This window comes from Oratosquilla oratoria, chromosome 24 (genome assembly GCF_046742065.1).
Source record: "Oratosquilla oratoria isolate Oo_2021 chromosome 24, ASM4674206v1, whole genome shotgun sequence".
Classification (NCBI taxonomy): domain Eukaryota; kingdom Metazoa; phylum Arthropoda; class Malacostraca; order Stomatopoda; family Squillidae; genus Oratosquilla; species Oratosquilla oratoria.
In genome coordinates, this window is record NC_134800.1 from 12,052,792 (window position 1) to 12,080,490 (window position 27,699).

The 27,699-nt window shown below is 39.1% G+C and overlaps 2 protein-coding genes across 2 annotated transcripts in view; both read left to right on the forward strand.

The window, feature by feature from the left end:
* Positions 1-15,941, forward strand: part of LOC143038452 (NBAS subunit of NRZ tethering complex-like) — a 214,897-nt gene extending 198,956 nt beyond the window's left edge. Inside the window, exons 25-33 of the mRNA XM_076207664.1 lie at positions 6,121-6,311; positions 7,143-7,248; positions 7,877-8,166; positions 9,132-9,268; positions 10,298-10,429; positions 10,755-10,888; positions 11,092-12,002; positions 13,422-13,593; positions 15,742-15,941. Of these exons, the coding sequence (XP_076063779.1) occupies positions 6,121-6,311; positions 7,143-7,248; positions 7,877-8,166; positions 9,132-9,268; positions 10,298-10,429; positions 10,755-10,888; positions 11,092-12,002; positions 13,422-13,593; positions 15,742-15,918 (2,250 nt within the window). The 3' untranslated portion in view covers positions 15,919-15,941. The remainder of the gene's footprint in view (positions 1-6,120; positions 6,312-7,142; positions 7,249-7,876; positions 8,167-9,131; positions 9,269-10,297; positions 10,430-10,754; positions 10,889-11,091; positions 12,003-13,421; positions 13,594-15,741) is intronic.
* Positions 15,942-16,629: 688 nt separating this feature from the next.
* LOC143038453 (NBAS subunit of NRZ tethering complex-like) lies at positions 16,630-26,700 on the forward strand. Its single transcript, XM_076207665.1, has 7 exons — positions 16,630-16,851; positions 20,598-20,789; positions 21,362-21,592; positions 24,102-24,242; positions 25,347-25,493; positions 25,653-25,760; positions 26,067-26,700. The coding sequence occupies exons 1-7, from the start codon at positions 16,780-16,782 to the stop codon at positions 26,226-26,228; spliced, it is 1,053 nt and encodes a 350-aa protein (XP_076063780.1). The 5' UTR covers positions 16,630-16,779; the 3' UTR covers positions 26,229-26,700.
* The last annotated feature ends 999 nt before the right edge of the window (positions 26,701-27,699 follow it).

Below are 27,699 nucleotides of genomic sequence, written 5' to 3' on the forward strand. Positions count from 1 at the left end.
GGCGGGAATCCGTCACCTCCTCTGGGAGGCCGGAACGCGTTCCTCTTGTTTGCGCCTTCTGCTTCCATGTCGTTCTCTTTGTTTCACGTCGTCCTCTCCTCGTCTGTTTGCAACGTCATGGCTTCGGCGAGGACGCGAGGGGTTTGCATGCTCAAGCCCCGCGCTTGTTTGTATTGTTGCATAGGCTTGTGCGCGCGCGTTTGTGTGTATGTGTACATGTGTGTGTGTTTAATCTTGTGTACTTGCACACTGTCATTGGTGCATATGTGGTCTTGTCTGCTCGTGTATTCGGTGTGCGTGCATGCGTGTGTTTAGTTAATTGAACTTTCTTTAATTATAATGTAAAGGATAGGAGCTATGCTCGTGGGTTATCGTCTCTGTTTCTTTCTAGAATCTTCTACAATTCAGATGCTCGCTGGCCGAGCAGGTTAGAGCGTCGGCACTTGCGACGGAGGGCCAGATGGCGGTTCAAACCCTGCCACCGGCGAGTTGAACTATGAGCACGGTTCATTAAATTCCACGCCACAAAGTCCTCTGTAAGGGGCAACGTCCTAGCTTTCTGATAGTGGAGAGTTTTGCGACGTTAAACTGAATCGATTCTACAGATTAATTCATCTGTGCAGAAAACGGTATCCCTTATCTCCCTGTAAATATTCCGTTTTTCATAAGTTACTGATATATATATATATATATATATATATATATATATATATATATATATATATATATGTATATGTATATATATATATATATACATGCATATGTATATATACATATATATATATATAGATATATATATTTATACATATATATATACATATATATAAATATATATATATATATATATGTATATACGTATATGAATATATATATATATATATATATATTATTTATCTATCTATTTTTGTCGTCCCATGATAACATCTTTGTAAGGGGCACCGTCCTAGCCTCTTGATAGGGGACAATTCGCGACGTTCAACCGAATCACTATAAGATCTTATTTTGTCAATTTTGCCCACACCTTTCATAATTCAAAAGACGGTAATCATGTCGCCTCTCTCTCTTCTATCCTCCAGTTTAGACAATCCTAACTTGTCAATTCTATCCTCGTACGGTCAGTCGGTAAGGCAAGGAATCATATCAATTCCTGCCTGTTGTGTTCTTTATTTTCTTATATCTAGTTTTGTGGGACTTTACCATCGCTGCATATTATAGTTTAGGGCACGGGATATTTGTTTTTCAAATCCTTGTCATTGTAGTGAAATGTTCACACTTGTATTCAGCAGTTTATATCTAGCCTGTTATCATGTGGATACGGTTTGTGAGTAATAGATTATCCAAAATCAGTACCCCAAGATCCAAGTCCTCCATTTTCTAATTGTTTCATTTCCCATACTATAAATGCGTGACAACTTCTTCCTCGTTTTACCTATTCTTAAGACTTTTGCATAAAAAAAAATCCGCATTTCTCCAATCATAAATCTTGTCAAACTGTTCCTGTAGCAATTTCCAATCTTCTTCGGTTGTTACTCTTCTCATTATCTTTGTGTCGTGCGCGAATAGGTGGGCGTAATTATCTAAACCATACATAATGTCGTTGACGTATATGAGGAAATAAAGGATTCCAAAGCTGAGCCCTGTGGGACTCCACTTATCACTTTTCTCCAGCCTGACATATCCTTCGTAACTATTCTCTTGATTCTGTTTTAGGAAATCTTTTATTCATTCCAGAGGACATCCATTGATCCCTCCTATGTATTTCAACGTCATCTTTAAATATTTTTTAGTGTAAAGTACAAGACAAAACTATCTGATCAAGTTTGTCCGAAGATAGGTTAGACATGACAAAACATTATGAGAATCGACTTGAGACGGCTAGCTGATTCTCATAATGTTTCGCCATGTTTAATCCATCTTCGGATAAACCTGGGAAGATCGTTTTGTCTTTCACTGTACATTATCAAAAACTTTCCCCCAGATTCAGATGGACGCAGTCCACTCAATCATTTCTCTTGTAACTCATCAACTGGCCACAGATAAGAACTTACGGCGGTATTCTTAAAAAAAATATTTCCTTATATAAATGTTTCCTTATATAAATCTCATATAAATCCTGGGAAAGGAAAGATTTTTTCAAGAATGCCACCGTAAGAATCTTAGTGGTATTCTTAAAAAGATTCTTTCCCTATATAAATCTTTGGAAAGGAAAGGATTTTTTTTAAGAATACCACCGTTAATTTGATGCACAGAACCCCCTTTTCTGAAACTGAACTCCAATACGAATATATTTAGAGAGGATTCTAGTCTTCCTCAAATATATTGTCCATTTGTCTTTTGCAAATTTCTCTGACGATTTGGATATCACGATGGTCAAGGACATTGACTTATAATTTAGAAGCTCCTTAATTCCTTCTGTGTAAATTAAGACCACTTTTGTCTTTTTCCAGTCTCTGGGCGCTTTTCCTTCTTCAAGTGAGCGTAAATCTGTCCATGGGTCTTGTTCACCAATTGTTCTTTGCATTCTTTGAGTATCCAGTTCGAAATCCCATCTGGTCTTTGAGGCTCTTGTTACATCTGGTGTCTTGAGTAATTTATGTACATCTCGCATTTCCACATGTGTAATGTGTAACATGAATTGTCCAGTTATGCCTTTCTCCCCGAAGCCACTTTCTCTTGTGAATACTAATCGGAAACTTTAATTTTTCGTCATATGCTATCGCGTTTACTGAAAGTTTGGAGAGTTTCTCTGTGTCTCAATTTGCAATTAAAACAATTGTAGGATAATTTAAGCTCGTCTATTACACTATTTTGGGGATATTTTTCTCTGCAGATTAATGTATATTCGCTTCTGATTTTCTTGTATTCTTTATTACTAATAGTCCTTTTATTACTCCACCTTTCCCGTACTTCATCTCTCTCTCTCTCTCTCTCTATAATTATATATATATATATATGTATATATATATACATACATATATACATATATATATATATATATATATATTTCTCATGTTTTTTGTTTTGTTCTCAACCTTTAAACCTGTCCATTTTTATTCTATATTGTTATCATTGTTGTTGTTGTTGTTATTATTGTAATTATTATTTATTTATTTATTTTATTTTATTTTCTATTGTTATTATATTTTCTTTCCCACTCATTTTTGGCACATACTTTTCTTCACCCGACCTGTAGATTTTTAGAAAATGTTTCCATTTCATTTCTGTTTGGCTTATTTGACCACCTTCCAATCCGTTTCTTCAAAACATTGTTGCCAGCCCTGTAAAGTTTATTTTGGTGAAATTGCATGCACCCTTTTTATATGACTTCTCATAATTCTGCATTTTTTTATTGTGATTTGGAAATTGCATAATCGGTCTTACCTATAGAAAACTTGTATTTCGTAAATTCATGGACTTTGAGTTCTTTTGTTAAAGTAAATTCTATCTTGCTGGTATATCTTCACATCATCTTGCTCCTTTGACCTTGTTGGTCATTAAATTGTTCATTGTTATATTTAATGTTGGATTGACCCACGGTTTCTCTCTTCTATTTCACATTCTTCCCAGTTCACCTCTCTACAATTACAGCCTCCTACCAGGACTATATATATATATATGTGTGTGTATATATATAATATATATATATATATATATATATATATATATATATATATTTGTGTGTGTATATATATAATATATATATATATATATATATATATATATATATAGATATATATATATATGTGTGTGTATATATATAATATATATATATATATATATATATATGTAATATGTATATTTCGATAATCTTATACAAGTGCATAACTGAGTCTAACAGCAAGTCTGTGTAGTCTCATTCCACGTTCTTGTCTCAGATGGAACAGATTGATGCAAAATCTATTTTACAGTTTCCTCCTATTGATATTTCCGTGTTTATTACTTCATTCTTATTTCATCACAGTACCACCTCACGTAGATTTATGCTTTTCTTCATACTATCATTGCTTATTCCATTTTCTCTTGATTATCCCATCGCCACAAATTGTAGTTTCCTTTCTCAGGAGCGTCGACGTTTTCTTTCAGTTTGGTGTCATCGAAACACGTTGTCTCTGGATCAGATTCCTCTAGTTAATCATTGGTCTCTGACCTGGCCGATATTAATCCGTCTTCGTTAGTGCATGCCACTTTCAGATATCTCTTGTTATTTCTTTGTTTCTTCCTTCTAATCTTCTCGTTCATTGCCACAATTTTGATATATGGTCTGTCTTTCACAGCAATATCGTTTCTGTCATGTTTTTTTTTTGTGTGGCTTTATTGATTAGTTTTTTTTCGTCCTGTTTCATTCCTCCTTATCCAGATAACATTTGCCTTTGCTAATTTTCATGTCTTGTTGATTATCGTATTTACCTTGTTTTGTGTTTTAAATCTATCTTTTTATTGGCCGTACCCCCGTGCATATATTCTTTTTTGTGCTATTTACTCGTGTGCACGTATGTGTATGTGCATTGTGTGTGTGTGTGTGTGTGTGTGTGTGTGTGTTTGTGTGTGTATGTGATTCACTATGGTCTTATGGTCTTTGGATCACGTGTTGGACTCGTGATCGACAGCTACTACCCTCACGGAAGAGAGCTCAGAGCTCATATATGACTGATCTATGGGTAATGATCTGACCTTACACGCACACGCACCCCAACTCCCCGCCCACGAGACTTGGAGGAACGACCCTCAGCGCAGCGATACTGAAATTGTTTCAGCCCTGGACGGGATTCGAACCCTGACCGCCATAGTAGCGGCCGGGAACCCTAACCACTGCGCCATCGAGTGTGTGTGTGTGTGTGTGTGTGTGTGTGTGTGTGTGTGTGTGTGTGTGTGTGTGTGTCTGAGTCACTGTCTTATTGCCTCATCCCCTTTCGATTATCTCTGTTCATTTAAACATCAGCCTTTGATCTGCAGAAACCTCTCCCTTGCTCGAGAACACAACGGAGATCCTGTGTGCCTTTGAGTGTATTTATCTAATTATATTCACTTTACTGTGTGAAACAGGAAAGGAGTTACGCTCGTGGGGCTCCTCTTGTATTCTTCAGTTATCAGAACTGGTTTAGAATCCATCCATGGTCTTAGCTTGGGCTATATCACCTTCTGGGCGATTTCAGGAGTTTGCGCATATCTACTGGAACTTGGGTTTCTTCTCATCCTTCCGATGTGTATTTACCTAGTTTTACTTAGTTACATTTTACGGGAAGAGAGTTATGCTCGTAGTGACCCGTCTTTGTATCTTTCAGCATCAATTTTGTTCTTAAATTCTATAGCTTTTTGCACTCACTGTGTGTGTGTGTGTGTGTGTGTGTGTGTGTGTGTGAGTGTGTGTGTGTGTGTGTGTGTGTGTATGGCTGTATGTGTGTGATTCACTTTCGTTGTATTGGATCACGTGCTGGTCTCGCTATCGACATGATTTACTTTCCCGGGTGAGAACTCAGAAATCATATACTCTGATCACTGGATAATAGTGACTTAATACACACCACCTACTATGCGTCTATGGTCCGTAGGGGTGCCACAAAAGTCCCTAAAATACTGATTTTACGTGTTACTTTGGTAACCCTTTTACTGAGGAGATGGTTTTCCTTTGTGCTGAAGAGAATCGCCTGACAGTGACAAGATAAGTTCAACATTTTCTCTGTAAATGAGAACATAACATATGAATGAGACTGCAAGAGACCATAAGGCCTACACTAGGAAGTTCCATGCCCATTACCACCTACCATCCCCATCCATAAAGTTGTCTTAACATTTTTTTTTAATCAGCCGATAGTTTTAGGGCTCAGTACATGGTTACTAAGTCTATTCCATTCGTTGACAACTAGTTCTTGCCTATTTTCTTCTTAAATAATTTTTTTTCAAATTTAATTCCATCACTTCGATTCCTGTCCTGTTGTGAGTGAATAACAGCAAAAGGGGCCATCTTTGCAGCATTACTAATAGTTATTTTTGGTGTTTTTATCTTCATCATTCGCTATCTTTACCAACAAAGATTGTGTCTTCAGTGAAGGTTTCATGTTGTACAGTGTATAATTACAAATCACTATTTTTTATTTATCTATTTATTTCTGTCTTTCTCAGGCGGGTGACTATTCGGTCGCAAGCAGCTGGTGTGAACAGCTGGTCGCGGGTGGCCACGAGGAAGGTTGGGTTGTGTGCCAGCAGCTGGGACAATGTGCCCAGTTCGGGAACCTTAGTGTCCGGAGCAGATTACTGGATTTTGCCATCACCAACGCCCACCCGCGGAGCCTGCAGGAACTGATAGCTGCCAGGTGAGTAAGACAGAGTGGTAGATCATGTAGAGCTGGGCACGTTCCTTGGTGCGTTCCTATGTGCGTTCCACTATAGTTTGGCCACGGTTAGCGCTCCCAAACTATTAAAGCTTAAGAGACAGGTTCATACCGAAATAAAAGTCCAGTAGGCCACATACTATACCGGCACCTATATTGCTTTAATAGTTTGGGAGCAGTAACCGTGGCCAAACTAAAGCGGAACGCACCGAGGACCGCACCGAGTAACGCACCCAGCTCTTGAGATCATGTGTATCGAAACTGGTAAACTTCTACTCAAAGGCCCTTGATGTGGTGCAAGAGTAAGGGCTGGGTTGAGTATGCGTACATAGATCTGGAGAAAGCATTTGACAAAGTACCTTAGAGTTAACTATGTGTAGGTTATGTGTATTGAACCTAGTCAATTTTGACTCAATAACAGTGGATGTACTACAAGAGATGGAGGGCTGGGTGGAGTATGTGTAGATCTAAGTACCTCAGAGTTAACTACTATAGTAGGTCATGTGTACTGAATTTGGTATACTTTTACTCAAAAGTGATTGATGTACTGCAAAAGGAGGCCTGGGTGGAGTGTATGTACTTAGATCTAGAGAAAGCATTTGACAAGGTACCTCAAAGTTAACTACTATGGTAGATCATGTGTACTTAACCTGGTCAACTTTTACTCAAAAGCGGTTGATGAGAAGACCTGGTTGGGTTGTTAATGCTCCTCTACTTGTGTTGGTTTATGTTGAGGTAGTGAGGTATGAAGCTTAGTGATTTTCATTGTGTTTTTGTGTACACTTCCACCTCACTGATTTCAATTCTTTGCAGGAATGAAGTGGAAGTTGGGCTGCTCTGTGCCAAGGTTAATGCATGTATTGACCTGGATGCATCTACACCAGACTCAGACGATGGCTTTGTTGATGCCCCCACACATGTGAGTTTAATCCATATGCATTTTCATGCTGTGTGTAATAATAATCATAATTACTGCCTTGAGTTTCACTAAATGAGACACCTGCATCCCCACAGTGGTGGGTAATAGTCCTTGGGCACTCCCAAAGACCTCCCTGGGAAGAAAATTGGACCATTGTCAGTTTTGTATTGATGTGGGACTGTTTTATGTCACTGGCTGAAAGGGGAGTTGTTGCCAGTTGTCAATTCTCCATGTGTTGAAAGGTGAAGTTAAACAGTTGAAGTTGATAGAGATAGATCTTGGACTCAGTCTAGAGACTGAGTGTCAGCCCCTCAGGGCTGCACCTCCTGATAGATGTGATGGGGTTGACAGGTTTTGAAAACAGTTCCGTTGTCCATCTTGCAGGACCACCACAAGCAGGTGCCAGTCATTGGTCCCATGATGTATATATTTACATAATAGCTTGAAGATAAGTTTTCTTTTAACACACACCCTGGTCTTTTGATATAATTTTTTTAGATATGTATAAATAGAATATTTGTAGAATGCTATTTATTATATTTATCGAAGCCTTTGTGTTTACATATACTTTCTTTTATGTCTGAATGTTTGCCTTATATTTCAATTATTTTTTCTATTATGCTTGTAGCAAGAGGACCCTGACACCTCCAGAACAGAGGATGAACTTGAAACTGAAAATGGTGGGAGGACAGACGACGAGCAACTACTCACAGAAGAACAGGATGGTTACAAGGCTGATGATGAAGAAAGCGAAGATGTGTCAGAAATTACTGACAGAGGAGAGGAAGGAAGCGGGGGAAGAAGGCTTTTGCTTGGAACATTAGGGGTAACAAAGTCGGTGCTTTCGGCTACAGCATCTACCACCAAAACTCTTGTATCGAATATGTCCAACAAACAATTTTGGAGAAAGGCCATCAGGTATTTTGCATTCTTTTTTCATGTGGGAAGATGAGGCATTTAACAACTACCTATTATATCTCTCCTTAGCTTTTGCTTGACTTTCATAGCTCAACATGTCTCTTTATCTTGAATCCTCTCCCTCTGTCTCTTTCTTTATCTCTCTCCTTTTGACAGGTATGTGAGAAGTATTTAGAAAAAGTTAAAGATGTTTGGGGACTTTCATGGACTTTAAGAAAGCCAATGACTGGGGTGAAAGAGAAATTTTATACATACACACACAGATCTCAAAGTAAACACTCCTTGCTTAACTGCCAAATTCTCTACTTCCCCAAACTCCCCCAAAAATCAATCCAGTAGAGAAATTGCTTCTAAGACAAGCAAAAATTGTACTGACATATCTACATTTAGGTCATCACCTTGGATTGAAACATTGCCTACACAAAATCAACCTGCCCTTGATGCAGCCACCACACAGAACTCATTATACTACATAGTTTAACATTCACTAAAGACAGCTCCACAAAATATCTTCACTGAATAACTTATGGACTGTAGTCAATTTCCTTTGGGGGCCACATATTTCTTTCAAGAGAGAGCTGGGGCAACAGATTGATTGGTTCTTAAATATTCTATCTGCTCAACCCTTTGTAATAGCTTCTTCCTTTCGTGTCCTTCTCTTCAGACTGATTTCGTTGCATCTAATTTTAGGAAAACCAACAAAAATGCCTATCTTCTCACCTTAATTACCTGGAGGAGACAAACCTTTTCAAACTATAACTCCCTTGTATCTTACACCTTCCAAATATTGTATTCTCCTTTATTTATTCCACATTTTACAAATGAACCTCCACTTTAAGGGGGGAAAAGTCTTTGGTATATGTATGTATGTACATATCTGAAGCATTTTCATGAAATAATGTAGTGCAGTGCAAGTAATAATTTTGTACATTGAGCAACATGTTTATACTTATTTTATTATGCAGTTGGATGGAACCCTTACAAGAGATGTCCCTGCATGATTCAAGCATCGCAGAGATTGACTCCAATACCAATGTCTCTCAGCAGGGCTGCCACGCATTCTACTTGGACCTTGTGCCCGATCACCACATTAGCAATATTGGTAAAATGGCTGTTTATTTTTTATTGTATATATATATATATATATATATATATATATATATATATGTATATATATATACATACATATATATATATATATATATATATATATATATATATATATATATATATATATATGTTTGCATTTTCTTATCTGTAAAGTTTTGATGAATTTGTTATTATTATTATTTTTTTTTTTTTTCTCCTTCATTTCATAGTAGATTATTATTAGGAGACTCACCTCAATCATTTATACATGGAATAGGGGGAAAATCTGTTGAAGGTGGTTCAAAGTTTGTAGTTGAATAGTAGGACATTGAGAGTGATGGAGAACTAAAATAAGAAGGAAACAAGGGTGGTGGATGAGAGTGAAATGGGTGGAAGTGGGTGTGTTCCTTTAACTTGTCTACCTCCCATATAAGGGGAAGATGCCTTTCCTATATAGAAAGTAGGACATGTGTAATGGTCAGGAAAGGAGAGGGTGAATGTTTTCAGGTGAATGTGAGACTGCATCAGGATTGTGTGATGTCACCATGGTTGTTCAATGTGTGGGGTGGTAAGGTAGATAAATGAAAATGTCCTTTGTAGAGGTTTGGTGTTGAGAGTGGAGAGACATGGGAGGTGAACCTGTAGTTGTTTGTGAATGACACGGCACTTGTGGCTGATTCTTAGAAGAGACTGAATCAGTAAGTGGCTGAGTTTGAAAGAGTGTGTGATTAAAAGAATGTTGAGAGTGATTGTGGGCAAAAATGAAGTAATGAAATACACAGTAAATGGTGATAGTGGCAGATTGATTGTGAGTATGAAGGGTGAGAGGTTTGAAGAAGTGGAGCATTAAAAATTTTAGTTAATATTTTTCATCAAATGGAGAAGTGGATCCGGAGGTGAAATATAAAGTTAAGGAAGCAAAGTCTGGGTGGAATGGAATATGTTATGAAATAAGTAGATAACCCTAGAATCTGAGAGAAAACAGAAAGACAAAGATGAGAGTTGTATCAACAGTATTCTTTTCATCCATTTTCTTAAACAGGTGCGAGTTACAGAAGTTATGCTCCCCCAAGCATAAACAGCCCTGCCTTGGATTTCTCGCTCACCCTTCTCCGTATTGCTCTTCTAGAAGAAACCATTGCTGAAGGAGGTGTTCCCAAAGTCAACATGGATGGTTTGTAACTGAACTTAACCCTTTAGCTTTTACTCTCCGATGTTCTTCTTCCCATTGATTGATATTCCGCACCAATCATTCAATGTATTGCCTCAGGCCTCTTGTAGGCCTCTCTTGTGAGTGACCCTTGGTTCCAGGAAACTGGAACATCCACCAAATAGGTTCACAAGTCACTTAAAGAAGAAATATTGTGTTGCTGTATGGGTAGGGTTAAAATAAGGCATTGTAGAATATGTTGTGTATCTTCTCTGTATTGATTGCATCTGTGGCAATTTTATTGTGACCGGTCCTATTTTGTTATTAATTCTGTGATCACCTGTTGCAGTAATCCAAGAAGTTGCTCGTTCAGTACTGAAGGAAGATGTACCACTTGGCCTGATGTTCTTAGCAATGCTAAAACTACCTGAGAAAGCACATGCAGTTCTCTCAGGCTTCCCTCGTACAGATATTTCTTTGCAGGTGAGCTGTTGTACCTTGGAAATTATGATAATATTACATTTACAATAAGTGTGAATTTCTTTGATTTTGCTGTGATTTTGTGGAGTTCTCATCTTAGAACATCGGATTCCAAAGCTTTTTGCAGTTGGTGTCTGAAACTGATACTTTTTTTTTTTTATGTATGTATGTATGTATGTATGTACATGTATATTTTTTCTTTTCAGATGACACAGTACTACTATGCTCTGCAAATCTACACAGCCATTTATCCATGGGAGAAGGCTAACATTGCATCCGTCTTTCTCCACTGTCCTTCTGAGGTCATAAATGTTGTGTCACGCCTTGTTGCCTCCGTTGATACAACATCTTTTGAAGAAGAGATAACAGAATATATAGAGTATTTTAAAACAACTAAAGAACTGATTACCGATTATGTGCAAGGCCAGGCATTGCTGAGACTTGGCGCAGGGGTGGATATTGATAGATTTCTTGTGGACGGAAATTATAAGGAGGACACAGTTCTTGGTCTTTCCATGACACTTGACACCGAAGTTCTAGAACTGGCAGTCACATTGGCCAAAAAGTATGATGTATCCTTGTGGCAGGTTTACATGACACATTTGCAGTTCCTCTTCGACTCTGACGTTAGCACAGAAGAACTAGAGAAGCGTAGTAGTGATCTCAAGCTGTTGGAAGAGCTAAGTAAATGTCCCAAAGAATTTGTGTACAATATGGAAAAGAACGTATTGCTGACTGTAAACGGATGTGACCACCCACGACTTCTTATGTATTACTCGATGCTCGAGGAGGGCGGAAGAAATGGAGAATCAAAACAAACTCAGGAAAGTGTTGCAAAAGCTTCTGCTCACATAAAGTTTCTCAAAAAATTGAAGGGAACAGCTTCAGATTTGAATTATAAACAACTACTGCAACCGGGGACAAATATTCTTTCCCTCCTGCGACCAGTGCTCACGGCTGACAATGTTGGTGTGTTTGCAAAAGTGGCAAAAAGTATTCCTAATTCTGATGGAAGTGGCATTGAGCCAAGTACTGTGTACTGTGCTTGGGCTCAGAAGTGTTTCTTCGATTACAGTAAAGAAAAGAAACCAAAAGTAGGAAGTGACTGGATTCACAGGTAATACATTTAATTTTATATTATCATATAATATTCTGTTCAGATTATAATTATCAGTCATCCTAATGATCCCTTTCTTAGATTAAGTCTCTTAGGCTGAAGGACAATGCCTGAGACAAAATAGATTATTTTATTTATGTACTTCTCACTTTCATTTGTCCATTTTAGTTATTCTTACATGTTCCTTAAGAAACATGGTAGGTGTTGCAGTGGTAATGATATCTGCTGCCTCAAGTTTCAATAACTCAAAACTTGCAGCACCATAGTAGCTTGCAATGGTCCTCAGGCCCTCCCATAGTATCTGGAGGGAAACTTTGAACTGTCTTCTTTGTTGTATTAGTTTGGGACTATTTCTATGTCACCAACTTAAAAAGTAGGTACTGGGGAGCAGTCTACAGTTATCAGCTCTTCTTATGTGAAAAAGTGGAGGAAGTACGGTTGAAGTTGATAGAGAAAGATCTTAGGGCTTGGTCCAGAGACTTCTTAGGTTTGTATTACATCTCAAGATGGCTGTAAGAATGTTGAGAAGTTGTGAAGGTGAGAAGCAGAGAGAGGATTCTTTCTGAAATCTGTCATGCAGGAGGACCATTCGCAGGTGCTCACCATTGGTCTTTAGGTGTTACAAGAATGGGTAGAGAGAAATGTGGAGGCTAGGTAGAGAACAGGGATGGGAAAGAAGCTGTCAGATAGAGATGAACCAAGATTATTAACGTGATCTGGGCATATGGAAAACCATTGAAAGTCTGGGAAGCAGAAGTGGATGGAGTGAGCTTGAGAAGAAAATCAAGAATGAGGTGGATGGATGGGATGAAGGGGGCATACATGGAATTTCTGTCAAGCAGAGAAGTGAGGTGTGATCAGAGGGAGATTGTAAATTGATTAAAGGATGACATGGCTTGAAGTGATGCTCTACTCATCTGCTTCATAATTTATTCTGATTAGATGAGTAGGAGGCATTGACATACAGTACAGTGAAGTGGTGATAGAAAACCAGTTCTGGGTGCCAGGCCCTGCTGTGGAAGAGCTGTGCCTTGCTGCATGGCTTTCATGGATTTGGAGGTGTATGACTGGGTTGACAGAGAGGCATTATGGAGTGTGTTACAGATGTATGGGATAATGGGGGAAGTCTGATGATGGTCTTAGCTATTTCTATTTTGTCATTATCTACATCTTTACATCATCATCTTATTTACTTTTTTTCTTACATTTTGCAAGGAATTATATCATCTGTTGTGTTTTATTTATTTTTTATTTTTTTGTGATTTTTCCATGGTAATGTATAGAACAGAAAAGGCATACTATGCTTTTCTGTGTAAAGTGTACCTCTGCCTTTTCTGTTTTGATATATCATTCTTATAAGTTGGTTCAAGTCAGTGTCACACTGAAAGCACTTACAAATATTTACTCTTTTCCTAAAAGGTATGAAAAGATTGGTGAATACACTCAAAAGATGAATGAGAAGGATTTTGAAGACTTCATCAGTGGCATCCTCTTCTCCTCAGAAGGCTCTGAAAATGTTCCTCTTGATGCCAGGAGGGAGATAATAAGAAGAGCCATAAAGTTTATGAGACAACAAGCAGGAAAGACACAGGTCAGCTTGATTTTTATTTATTTGTTTTTAAGTGAGGACAACAAGGCCATTGAAAAAGAAAATGTCATTATGTTATTAGGATCTTTTAAAATTGGTTATGATACAGCATCCTGATTAGCCTTATGTATGAATATGTAAAATATATGTTGAATTTAAACTGTGGGATATAGGACAAAGATGACCCCTTTATTCATGAAGTGAAAAAATGGGAGGGAAATTGAATGGGTTTTAACGTGCATGCACAGAACTGGCAGAGCTGGGCACATTCCTTGGTGCATTCCTAATTGTGTTCCTCAGTGTGTTCTGCTTTAGTTTGGCCACAGTTAGCACTCCCAAACTATTAAAGCAATATAGGTGCATGTATAGTATGTGGGCTACCTTTTGGATGTGGCCTATAAAAATTTTCTTTGGTATAGTATGTGGCCTACCAGACTTTTATTTCAGTATGAACCAGTCCAAGATAAGAGGAAGTGTGGAGGGGAGTGGAGTGTATTAGGGATGGAATGGGTGGGAATGGTTTTTATCCTTTTATCTTCTTGGCTACCTCCCTTGTAAGGGGGAAAAAGCCTTTGGTATGTGTATGTATGAACCAGTCTCTTAAACTTTAATATTTTGGGAGTGTTAACCTCAGTCATACTAAAGTGGAACGCACTGAGGAATGTGCCCAGCTTTGAGTACTGGGTGTGCACTTTAACTTGACCACCCTAGTAAGATGCATGAGAGACTATATATTAAGAGGATTAGAATAGGAACATGAGTGATCATGAAAGAGCAGTGTGAGCTTAGGAAAGGAAGAGGGTATGTAGAGATATTTTTACATATATGTTAGAAGCTTTAGGCAAAGGAGAAGGATCTTTTGTGCTTTCATGGATTTGGAGAAGCTATATGACAAGATTAAGGGCATTATGGATTTTGTTGTAGATGTTTAGGATAGAAGGAAGTCTGTTGAGGGCAGTCAAAAGATGTTTATATTGCATCCAATGCCCTCTACCCCAGTCATCCTTTTATTCTCTGCACACTCTTTTTGCAAGTCTTTATTGTAGGGGGAAAAAGCCTTTGGTATACATATGTATGTATGTATATATATATATATATATATATATATATATATATATTTATGTATGTATATATATATATATATATATATATATATATATATATTCCATCCATGAATAGACAAAGTACAGAATAACAATGAGACAGATAGCCATGCACAGGTCATCGATAGATGTGTCAACAGTGGGGGTTTCCCTGGATCATGACAAAGAACTCAAGTTAGGTTATATTCAATATACCACTCCTTTCACCATACACCACATGGCAATCATGTAACCCAGGTGCTTTACCACCCTTCATCTTTTTCAATACGCTTTGTATATTCTTATCATTCTCCTCCCCATCACGATCATTCTCCTGCCATCTCACAGTCAAAGCCTTCCTATTCTCTTCTATGCTCAGCAATGTAAAATAACTTATCCATCTTCCACTCACCTCCTTCACTCCCATTCTCATCTGTACAGCTTCACCCTCTACCCTCTCCTCTTGACTTGACTTCCCTCCCCTCACTCTTCACATCTTCCATTTTTTTTTTCTCTCTCCAAAATTATGTTTCAAACATCCAACCAGTCTCACAATGAGTGCAAAAACTATACAAGAATTTAAGATCAAACTGGATGCTGAAAGATACAAAAGTGGGTCACTACAAGTATAGCTCTCTTCCTGTAAAATACAACTAGGTAAATACAACTAGGTAGATACATCCATTTTTCTCTTGTACCCAATCTCACATCCATTCTCCTTTTGACCACCCACACCTTGCATTTTGCTTCCATCCTCTTTTACTCCATAACTCCCAAATGCATCCTCATTTCTTTTTTATAACTATTTCTCACATACCTGACTCTTTTCTGCCCCCACTATTCTCAACTATTCATCCCACCATTCACTGCTATACCTGTTTCCTCAACTGAAAATATCTTAACATTTTACAATGAATCCTGTGAGTTTGATATTTCATAACTTTGAATTTAGTAATGCTGAATAGCCATCAGTGTTTAGTGTACATTATATTTTTATCTTTGTAATGTCTCCACAATATTGTTATACAGTACATTAGTGATACCATGACTACTTATTTCCCCTTGGCAGATTCCAGAAGAAGGCGAACCATGGAAAGTGGGCAGTGAAAGACTGGAGCAGTGGGGGAACCACTTAGATGTCCTGCGCTCCGATACATTCCAGCAGCTACAGGGTAGCATAAACCCTGTCCTGCGCAAATATGCAAAGGAGGCATGTTGGATAAATGAACTTATGAGTAGAATTTAGCATCGTTATACATGATTGTAATGGGATTGATGTCTTTTTTTTTTTTCTTTTTTTTTTCTGGGACCATTGATGGGAACCAGCTTGTGGTGGTCTTGCAAGATGATGTTGGGTATGTTTCGTTGTCATCAGTTGAAAGTTGTAGGAGGAAGGGAGCATTCACCAGTGGTCAACTCTCCATGTATGGAATGCTATAGGAAATACAGTTGAAGTTGATAGAGAGAGATTTTGGACCCAGTCAAAAGACTGAGTGTCGGCTCTTTCTCTCCTCTAACTCTCTCTCTCTCTCTCTTTCACTCTTGCACTCTTTCACTCTCACTCTTTCTCTTTCTTTCTCTTTTTCTCTTTCTTTCACTCTCTCTCTCTCTCTCTCTCTCTCTCTCTCTCTCTCTCTCTCTCTCTCTCTCTCTCTCTCTCTCTCTCTCTCTCTCTCTCTCTCTCTCTCTCTCTCTCTCTCTCTCTCTCTCTCTCTCTCTCTCTCTCTCTCTCTCTCTCTCTCTCTCTCTCTCTCTCTCTCTCTCTCTCTCTCTCTCTCTCTCTTTCATTGTAGAGTGGATGATTGGTTTAACTTGGTTACCCCTTATATGGAGGAAAAGACCTTTTGGTATGTACGTATGTATGTATGTACATACAAGTGATTTAATGTGAAAAGAGTGATACTGTGTTAACTTGAATTAGATAAGTAGAATACCCATCATAGCAGGAAGGAAAGAAATGATTATAATAACATGTTTATTTTGTCTCTAGTTTGAGTTGACCCGAGGAGACAGTACATCACTGCAACAGCTGACCTGTAAGGTTCTTCTGGATGGCTGTAACTTGGCAAGTCTACAGACAGTCTTAAGTGTCTTCCCAGAGGAGGTCATGGCCACACCAGAGGATGTCATGATGGATGTTGTGCGTTTCCTCGTCAGTGCATGGCAAGGAGAACCCACAGTAAGTTATTCCTAGTTTCTATCTTGATAATAAACATACATATTATGAAATGCATTGGTTCGGCCCCAGGGGTGGCTGAATCAAAGTTTAAAATTGAAATTGAATCAAAAATCAAATTAACACAGCTCAAAGGGATTTCTCCCCATCTTCTTTTCTGCATGAGGGGACAGAAAGTGGGGTTGCTGATTTAATGAAGCAGCCTTGCTGTGGATGTGCTGTGTCTTGTGACACTACTTCCGACTCAGGGCAGTAGGTGAGATGCAGGGATGACCTGTCATCCAGGGGTGCCAAGATAAGAGGGAGGGAAGAGGGTATGTTAGGGATGGAATGAGTGGAAATGGTTTTTATGCCTTTGTTTTTTGGGTACCTCCCTTATAAGGGGGAAAAAGCCTTTGATATATGTATATGTATGAATCAAAGTAGTATACCAAATCCCACAACTGTCCCACACTCCATTATTCCATTTTTGCACCATATGGTTGAAGGATAAACTCTCTCCCACCATACTCTTTGGGTCAAAGATAATACAGTGAGACACAGCACCTCTAAAGCAAGGTCTGGCAATCAGAACTGGTTTACCTCCATTCACTTCATTATATAGCAACCCTCATCATCATTCACAGAGAGAGAGAGAGAGAGAGAGAGAGAGAGAGAGAGAGAGAGAGAGAAAGAGTAAGAACATCCCTTCATGCCACTTCATTGCTGTATCCATTCACCATTCACTCATATCATTCTCTCATTCACTCAACAGACTTAACAGACTTTTGTAGCCAGTTTCTTCTTTACCCAGTTGATACACATTGTTATGGATATATATGTAGCGATAAATATTTTCCTCAAAGTTGCAGCCTCCGTAAGATTGATTGATTTTGTAAATCTCGATGTACTTTTCTGTTACTGTTCATTGTCACTTTTTCTTATTGCTTAACATTCTGGTAGATAGAGCATTAATGGACTATGTAGTGGTAAATAGGATTATGATAGGAAGAGTTAAGGATGTACATGTGGTAAGGGGAGAGGGTGGGGGAATGTCAGATCATTTTTAGGTGGAAGGTAAGTTGAGAGTGGAGGATAGATGGAGGAAGAGGAAAGGGACAAAAGGTAGGGAGGTGCTTAGAGTGAACTCTTTAAATGAAAAGGAAAAGGAGAAGGAGTACAAGAAGAAACTGAGAGAGGAGTGGGAGAGAGTGAAGGATAGAGTGCTAGGTGTGGAGGAGGAATGGGGATGATTCAAGGAGGGAGTCGCAAAGTGTGCAAAGATGGTGTGTGGAACAAGAAGGACAGGAGGAAATAGAAGAAAGGGTAGTGAATGGTGGGATGAGGAAACAAAGAAGGTTGTAGAAGAGAAGAAGTGAGCTTTCACAGATTGGTTACAAAATAGGATGAGGGAGTCATATGAGAGGTACAAAGAAAAGAAAAGAGAAGTAAAGCAAAAGGTAAAGGAGGCAAAGAGGAGAGCAGATGTGAAATGGGGTAAGAGTATGACAGAAAATTTTGAAAGTAATAAAAAGATGTTTTGGAAAGAAATTAAGAGAGGAAGAGGAGGTGCATCAAGTAGAGAAGAAAAGGTAAAAGGTGCAGATGGAGAGATGATAATGGAAGAGAAGGCAGTAAGGGGAAGATGGGCAGAATATTTTAGGGAGTTGCTAAATGTGAAGGAGGATAGGGAGGAAAAGATAGCTGCAGTGGGAAATGCTAAGAAAATGAGAGTGATGAGTGAGGAAAATGGAGGAGAAATAAGAAAGGATGAAGTGAAGGCAGTTGTTAAGATGATGAAAGCAGGTAAGGCACCTGGTCTGGATGGATGCCATGCAGAATGTCTAAAAAAAAGGAGGTACAGTGATGGTGGACTGGCTGGTGAGGTTATTTAATGTTTGCTGGAGAGAGGGTAGAGTGCTGGAGGACTGGAGGAGTGCCTGTATAGTTCCACTTTACAAGGGAAAAGGGGGACAAGTGTGAATGTAGTAGTTTCAGAGGGATTAGCTTGTTAAGTGTAGTTGGGAAGGCTTATGGGAGGATCTTGATTGAGAGGATTAGGAGAGGAACAGAGGGAGTAATTGGTGAGGAACAGTGTGGATTTAGGACGGATAGAGGTTGTGTAGATCAGATCTTTGTGGTAAGACAGATATGTGAGAAAGCTATAGGAAAGGGGAAGGATGTTTTTTGGGCCTTTATGGACCTGGAAAAGGCTTACGACAGGGTAGACAGAAAGGCACTGTGGGAGGTTTTGCGGATATACGGGATAGGAGGAAAGCTTCTAGGAGCTGTCAAGATTTTTTATGAGAGTAGTAGAGCTTGTGTCAGGATTAGAAATGGAGAGAGTGAGTGGTTCGAGGTAAAGGTGGGACTTCGTCAAGGATGCGTTATGTTGCCCTGGCTGTTCAACTTATACATGGATGGGGTAGTGCGAGAGGTAAATGCAAGGGTAGTGGGTCAGGGATTGGAGATGGTTAAAGAAAATGGAGAAAAGTGGGAGGTAAGCCAGCTGTTGTTTGCGGACGACACTGCGCTTGTGGCAGGATCGGAGGAGGGATTGAGGAAGTTGGTGACAGAGTTTGGGAGAGTGTGTGATAGAAGAAAGCTGAAAATAAATGTGGGTAAAAGTAAGGTGATGAGATGTACAAGGGGTGAAAGTGGCAGTAGTCTGGAAGTGAGCATTAAGGGAGAGCGACTGGAGGAAGTGGATAGTTTTAGATACTTGGGTGCAAATGTGGCAGGAAAAGGGGAGTGAAGGTGGAGGTAGAATGTAGATTGAGAGAAGCGAGTAAATGTCTTGGTGGATTAAAAAGTGTAATGAGGAATAGACATTTGGGAATGGATGCTAAGAGGAGACTGTATGAAGGAGTGATTGTGCCAACAGCACTGTATGGGGCAGAAACATGAAACATAAGAGAGGAAGAGAGAAGGAGTTTGAATGTGTTTGAGATGAGGTGTCTGAGAAGTATGATGGGGGTTACTAGGCTGGATAGAGTGAGAAATGAGGAGGTGAGGAGGAGAACAGGGGTGGAAAGGGGGTTGGGAGATAGGGTTGATGAAAGAGTATTAGGATGGTTTGGACACATGGAAAGAATGAGTGAAGAAAGACTAGTAAAAGAGGTATGGAAGGCAGATGTGGGGGGGAGTGAACATGAAGGGACGTCCTAGGATGAGGTGGATGGATGGGGTGAAGGGGGCTTTGGAGAAGAGGGGAATGTCTGTTGAGGAAGGACGGGAGAGGACAGAAGACAGGGGTGAATGGAAAATGGTTGTATATGGATGATGTTGTGATGCATGAGGTGGAATGGGCGGGGGGATGGGGGGGTGAGGTAGTATGTGCGAGCAAATTTTGACGTAGCCCGAAGGGATTTCTCCCCGTCTTCTCCTTTATGCAAGGGGGAACAGAGAGGGGGGTCGCCGATTTAATGAAGCGGCCTTGCTGCGAATGTGCTGTGTCTTGTGACACTGCTTCTGACCCAGGGCAGTGGACAAGGTGCAGGGATGACCCGTCATCCAGGAGGTGCTAAGATGAGAGGGAGGGTGGAGGGGTGTGGAGTGTATTCAGGGATGGAATGGGTGGGATTGATTTTATGCCTTTTCCTTTTTTGGCTACCTCCCTTGTAAGGGGGAAAAAGCCTTGGTATATGTATGTAACATTATGAACATTTGATTTTCATACTATCATTATGATGGCAGTTTCATATTATAAGCTTTAATCAAAGTAATCGGTTGTTTTCTCTAATTTGTTTACTTTTTCTATCCCCCATCAGATTGAAATTGACACAGAGGGACTGGATCTTCTTGAGGCTCTGTCACACGTGCTGAAGGAGCTCAAAGGTTACTTGCAGGATGGAGGAGACATGTTGTCAGAGGAGGAAGTCATGGATGAACTGAGACCGATTTGTGAAAACAAAGACTTGTCCATATCCACAAGAGTGGAAATTCTAAAAGTTATAGAAAAGGTAATTCCTCTTCCCTGTTTCTCTGTTTCTCTCTCTCTCTCTCTCTCTCTCTCTCTCTCTCTCTCTGTCTCTCTTTGTCTGTCTCTCTGTCTGTCTCTCTCTGTCTGTCCCTCTCCATCTGTCTCTCCTTGTCTGTCTCTGTTTCTCTCTCTCTCTCTCTCTCTCTCTCTCTCTCTCTCTCTCTCTCTCTCTCTCTCTCTCTCTCTCTCTCTCTCTCTCTCTCTCTCTCTCTCTCTCTCTCTCTCTCTCTCTCTCTCTCTCTCTCTCTCTCTCTCTCTCTGTCTCTCTCTGTCTGTCTCTCTCTGTCCCTCTCCCTGTCTCTCTCTCTGTCTCTCTTTCTCCCTGTCTCTCTCCCTGTCTCTCTCTCTCTCTCTCTCTCTCTCTCTGTCTCTCTCTCTCTCTCTCTCTCTCTTTCTCTCAATTTCCTCTGATACCTCTATAATGTTAGATGAATGAATTTCTAATCAGTCTCATGATGATTCTTACACAGTTTTTCTGTTATTTCTAGTGAAAATGCTTTGGATGGGAATGCATATATTATACTATAATTTTGTTGATTTATTCATTTTCAGCACTTAGCACTAAGTAGTGAAGACCAACAACTCATCAGTGTGATGCGAACAGGAAATGTTGTTGCACTTGCTTGGAAGGACGTAGATGTTTCTGCCATCGACCCTGAGGAGCTAGCAACTGCGGATGGTAGGAACACCTTGCTGGAGTCCCTCATCGCACAAACAAATGAAGAAAAGCAGGCCCAGGCCCTTGTCACACTGCTGCAGTTGTGGCCTAACTTTGAGGAGAAGGTTAGTCATATGATCTGTGAAACCCATTACTAGAGAACAGATGGCACTGAAGCTGAAACTATGTGATTACCAATGTTCCCTCTAAGCTATGCGCATGTGTGCATGCACATATGTTTTACAATTTACGCACATAAAGAAAAAATGTGAGTACACAAGGTTTTGAATTTATATTAAAATCCATCCAGTAAAGAAGTTCCACCCAAACATCAACTTATAAATTTTCTAAAAATTTTATTAACTTGCCAACTGTTAAACCAATAATTGCTTTTTTTTCTCTCTTCTAACTCTAGTGCTTCCATTGCAAACGAAATGGTGAATTGCATTGCATGAGTGCACACACACTTTTCAGAGAAGGCAAAATTTGCACACAAGCAAATTTCTGCATACACTCAAAGCAAAAAATTGGAGGGAACATTGGTAATCACCATGTCAAAATTCCTGATTTCTTTTTATCTTTTCCCAAGGGATTCCTTGTCTCGTAATTGAAAATGTTTCAAGGGGGAAGTTCTATAATATTGTGATGACAAGTCTTCTCTTTCCTTCCCACCTTTCCATCCCCATTCATTCTTTAGTTGTCTGAATTCCTCTTAACTGAACATAGGAACACTTGCCTGATCTACTGAATTTTATTGTATGAAGCACAGTTTGATACAAAGAGCATTGAAAGAGATGAAAACTGGTAAAGTACTTGTGTTTAATTGTTGTCATGTGAAGTGTCTAATGAAGGGAGTAGTTATCATGGAATGAGTGTTACATACATATACCAAGGCTTTTTCCCCCTTACAAGGGAGGTAGCCAAAAAGGAAAAGGCATAAAATCATTCCCACCCATTCCATCCCTGAATACACTCCACGCCCCTCCACCCTCCCTCTCATCTTAGCACCTCCTGGATGACGGGTCATCCCTGCACCTTGTCCACTGCCCTGGGTCAAAAGCAGTGTCGCAAGACACAGCACATCCACAGCAAGGCCGCTTCATTGAATCGGCGACCCCGCCTCTCTGTCCCCCCATGCATAAAGGAGAAGACAGGGAGAAATCCCTTTGGGCTGCGTCAAAATTTGCTGACCCATACTACCTCACCCCCCACCCCCCCACCCATTTCACCTCATGCATTACAACATCATCCATATACAACCATTCTCCATTCACCCCTGTCTTCTGTCCTCTCCTGTCCTTCCTCAACAGATATTCCCCTCTTCCCCAAAGCCCCCTTCACCCCATCCATCCACCTCATCCTAGGACGTCCCCTCATGTTCACTCCCTCCACATCTGCCTTCCATACCTCTTTTACTAGTCTTTCTTCACTCATTCTTTCCATGTGTCCAAACCATCCTAATACTCTTTCATCAACCCTATCTCCCAACCCCCTTTCCACCCCTGTTCTCCTCCTCACCTCCTCATTTCTCACTCTATCCAGCCTAGTAACCCCCATCATACTTCTCAGACACCTCATCTCAAACACATTCAAACTCCTTCTCTCTTCCTCTCTTATGTTTCATGTTTCTGCCCCATACAGTGCTGTTGGCACAATCGCTCCTTCATACAGTCTCCTCTTAGTGGAATGAGTGGTGAGATTGTAAAATGTGTACATATGGGAAGTGTACTTGTGGATTGAAGGAGTGCATGTATAGTTCCACTATATAAGGGAAAAGAGGATAAGTATGAATGTGATAGTTTGAGGGATCAATCCATTAAGTGTAGTTGGTAAAATGCATAGGAGGCTGTTATTTGAGAGGCTTAGGAGAGGAACAAAAGGAATAATTGGGGAAGAGTGGTGTGGGTTTAGGAAATGAAGAGGGTGCATAGATAGTTTTTTTTGTAGTAAGACAATTATGTGATTTTTTTTTTGCAAAGGATAAGGATGACTTTTGGGCTTTCATGGATTTTTAGGTGTATGATAAAGTTTACTCAAATGGGAAGTGTCAGGTATGTCAATTAATCACCTTATAACTGACAACAAAAAATAAAGGAGAATAAAGTCAAGATATATTGTAAGTCAGATGATAATGATACTGAAGCTAGGTCAAATGAGAAGAATATCAAAATGATGGTAGAGGAATGAAGATGATGAATAAGAGCTTATGATGAAAAAATAAAACTAGAAACAATGTTATTTTGTTCAGTCTGTAGATATAAACATTCATCTTGTTGATAGAAATTACCTTTGTTGCCGTTATATAGCCATGTAAATACAAACATAATAGCAATAGTGTGTTTTCTTTAAACTCTTCATCTATTTATTTTAATAAGGATCACTATTCACAACCTGTTGAATCTGAGCCTTGTATGCTTAGTATGGGATGTGTACTGTATTGTATACCTAAATAGCTTCTCCAGTAATTCCTGATTGTATGACCATGCTCATGGAAATTTGTGATAAATGACAGCATATTGATAAGCCTATCAACTGTAGTACAATTGAACTGTCATTGTGGGTAATATTTCTACTGCTGCACATGTTGAATACTCTAATGTGAAGCATTGATCCTACTTCTCTGTATTCTTACAGGTATATTCCAGCACCTCAAGTAACCCATGGATAAAAGTATGTGACAAGTTGCTTCAGCTTGTGCAGTACAAACATATCAGTAAACAAGAGGTTCTTGAACTTGTATGGCATGTCTCAAAAGAAAGTTCAGGTTCTGACATGGTAAGAACATTCTCTTTTTTTTCTCAGCGGGAAATGAAAATGGATGGGAGTGGAGTATGTTGGTGGTGGAATGGGTGGGAATGGTTTTTATGCCTTTGTTTTTTGGCTACCCTCCTTGTAAGGGGAAAAAAGCCTTTGGTATATGGTATGGGAAGTGAAAATGGACACAGAAATTTAAAAAAATTTTGGGAATGCATATTGTTATGTACATAGCAGCCGTATATGAGTATATGTATAGTAAGATATTAGTATTAGTCATTCCTTTATTTCACTGTTCCATCACATTTGCATATTTATTTCACAATAGTTGGGTTATTAGTCAATCTATTGCCCTATGGTGGACAGAAAGGCACTGTATGAGTTTTTGCAGATATATGGAATCAAGGGAAAGCAGGTAAGGGCAGTCAAGAGAGTAGTAGAGCCTGTTATAGAATTAGAAATGGAGAGAATGAATGGTTTGAGGTAAAGGTGGGACTGCATCATGGATGTGTCATGTTGCCAAGGCTGTTCAGTATGTACGTGGATGGGGTGGTGCAGGAGGTAAATGTGAGGATAATAGACAGAGGATTGGAGATAGTTTAAAGAAAATGGAGAAAAGTGGGAGGTGAGCCAGCTATTGCTTATTGATGATACTGCTTATGATAGGGTCAGAGGGGGGATTAAGGGATTTAGTGACAGAGTTTGAGAAATGAGGCAATAAAACCAGGAACAGCAATAGAAAAGGGAACTATCAGATGAGTTGATGAAAAAATACTGAAATGGTTTGGGCATATGAAAAGAATGAGTGAAGAAAGACTAGCAAAAAGAGTTTAGAAGGCAGAGGTGGGGGGAGTGAACTTCAGGGGAAGACTGAGAATGAAATGGATGGATTTGGGTAAAAGGGGATTGTGTGTTGAGCAGGTAAAGGAAATAGTTATGAATGGATGATAAATTGATGTGGGGGGGTGGGTTGATGAAATGTGTGGGAGTGGACTTTGGCCACCTCCCTTGTAAGGGGGAAAAAGCCCTTGGTATATTCATGATATATGTATGTAATTTCATTATTTTTTATTATTTTTTTTAAAATAATTTTCGCCTTATGTACTTGCTTTTCATTTTTAACAGCTTGGAAGTGAATGTATATTTTGGTTACTGGAGCGCCTGCAAGGTTGTGGGATTAAGGTCATCAAATATTCCACCAAAGTTGCATTATTATCTGACGATTCAGTACTTCACGAGAAAGTAATAGAAGATTTGAAGAAGCTGGAAAAGGTAAATTTACTTCTTTCTTTCTCACTCTCCAGCAAGTGATGTTTGAAATAGTTTTTTGAGTATTTGAGTTTAGAGTACAAATATTTATTGAATTTTGTGAAATTGTAAACCACAGCATTTCTGTGCTTAGACTAAAAAGAATATTTACCATTTACTCAGTTGGAGGAAGGAGACTGTGATGAAGAAATGTTGACAGCTTTCGTCACAAGAAACCTGGTGACCAAGATTTTGCCCACTGTGTTCTATGGCCCTCTCGTATCTCATTTGGTATGTCACATTACATTACCTTTTTACAGGGATTTGAAATAAATCATGATTCAGAGTAACTTAGCATATTATTTAGTTATACTCTATAAAATAAGAGGGAGAGAGGGGGTGGGTTGGAGTGGAGTATGTGGGGATGAAATGGCCTTTGTTTTTTGGCTACCTTCTTTGTAAGGGTGAAAAGACCTTTGGTATATGTATGTATGTATAGTTAACATGAATTCATTGTAAGTTTGAAGTTGGACTAGGTTTGCTGTTTATTATAGTAAATGTTCACATGTTAATTAACATTACTACTTCTTTTTGCAGAATGAAAGCGATGATAAAGAACTATTGCGATCTGCAGTGAATCAGCTGCAGAATGGTGGCTATGAGAGGGAAGCTGCCAGCCTTGTATTCTCCTCCAGCTCTCTGCCCAGATCTTTGTGTACTATCTCGTCAGCCCTGGCTACCTACAGCAAATGGATGTAGCTTGCCTCCAGCCTTTTATATTGAATTTTTTATATTGAAGTGACTTTATTACTTTTGTTTTGACCAGATACAATGCATTGCATTGTACATTTTATATGCAAGGAAACAGTAATTTGTCACATGCAAAAATGTTTTACATACATGCTTAGAACAACTCCGTGCTATGTAGGTTTTACTTTTCTCAAACCAGTTTATTTCACAAAGGATTGGGTTTAGGTATGGTATCTCCAGTCTTGTTATCTGAAGTCAGAATTGTTCAGTATCAAAAATGAAAATAGGTGAAAAATTGTATCACCATGGAGATATGCATGGTGGAACAGCACAAAGGATAGAATTTTCATATCGTGGAATTTATTCAAGAGTATGAGAAATCACACCAGTCACGCTAGTGTTACAAATGCTATCTGTAATATTGTTTTGGTTAGGTATTTAAATGTTGAGAGTTTTTTATATAATAAATTTGATTAAAGTTTATGATTATTCTTCTCCACCCTATTTGCTCTCTAAGTGAATGTTTGTAAATAATAAACTACTTCCTGCACCCCAAAAATTATTCCAGAAAGATATGTTAACTCATATTTCACCAAACATTGCAAAACATGTTAAAAAAGAAAAGCAGTGTTTAACCCCATCTCCCCAATATAAATCCAGAAAAAAAGAAAACTACCAAGATATTCACAAAGAGCCATAGCATAGTTCCCTGCAGTCAAGACAAGAAACAAAAACACAACATTCACTTCACAAAAGATTAATAGCTGGATGCACTAAAACCACCCCAATAAAACATGTAGATACAAAAATAAAAGTCTTCCTAAATAAACCCTCAAAACCTCCCATCTATTCTGTCATATGACAAACACAACCAACTGAACACAACAAAGAAAACACCTCCAGTTTACAATTCAAACATCTACAACAACATACTACTTGCACTTCATAGCACATCCATACCAAAACAAACACATTCAGATCACAAAATAACCACTCCAATACTGACCTATGAATCCCATACTCCACCTAACTCGTCTAGACAGTAATCCAACAGAGAAATCCCTCCGATGACCAGCAAGAACTACACTTACATGACTGTGTTCAGGTCACCATCAAGCTTTAAAACGGTACCAAAACAGAATAGGCCTGTTCACAAAACCAAATTACCTCAGATGTAGTCACCACACAGAAGACACTGAACACCTCAATCTACATTGTCCTACTTCAGTCTTATCAAGACAACACAATGCATTTTCTCATATGATTTGTGGGGCCAACCTGATGGCTTTTGCTGGTCATCTAAGAGTTGTGGGTCTCCTGCAAGAGAGACCTGGGGCAATTGATTATTCAGAAGTCACTCTTGCACACCTATACTTGGGACACTCAGCAGTAAAACAGTCCCCACAAAAATTCAAATTCACACAGTATCACACATCATCCACTGCCCCAATAACATGTTTTATACCCAGGGCAGTGGACA

Coding starts and splice junctions, on each gene's coding strand:
- LOC143038453 (XM_076207665.1), top strand. CDS start 16,780: ATGGCCACACCAGAGGATGTCATGATGGATGTTGTGCGTTTCCTCGTC. Junction 24,243..25,346: donor AAAGTTCAGGTTCTGACATG/GTAAGAACATTC, acceptor CATTTTTAACAG/CTTGGAAGTGAATGTATATT. Junction 25,494..25,652: donor ATTTGAAGAAGCTGGAAAAG/GTAAATTTACTT, acceptor CCATTTACTCAG/TTGGAGGAAGGAGACTGTGA.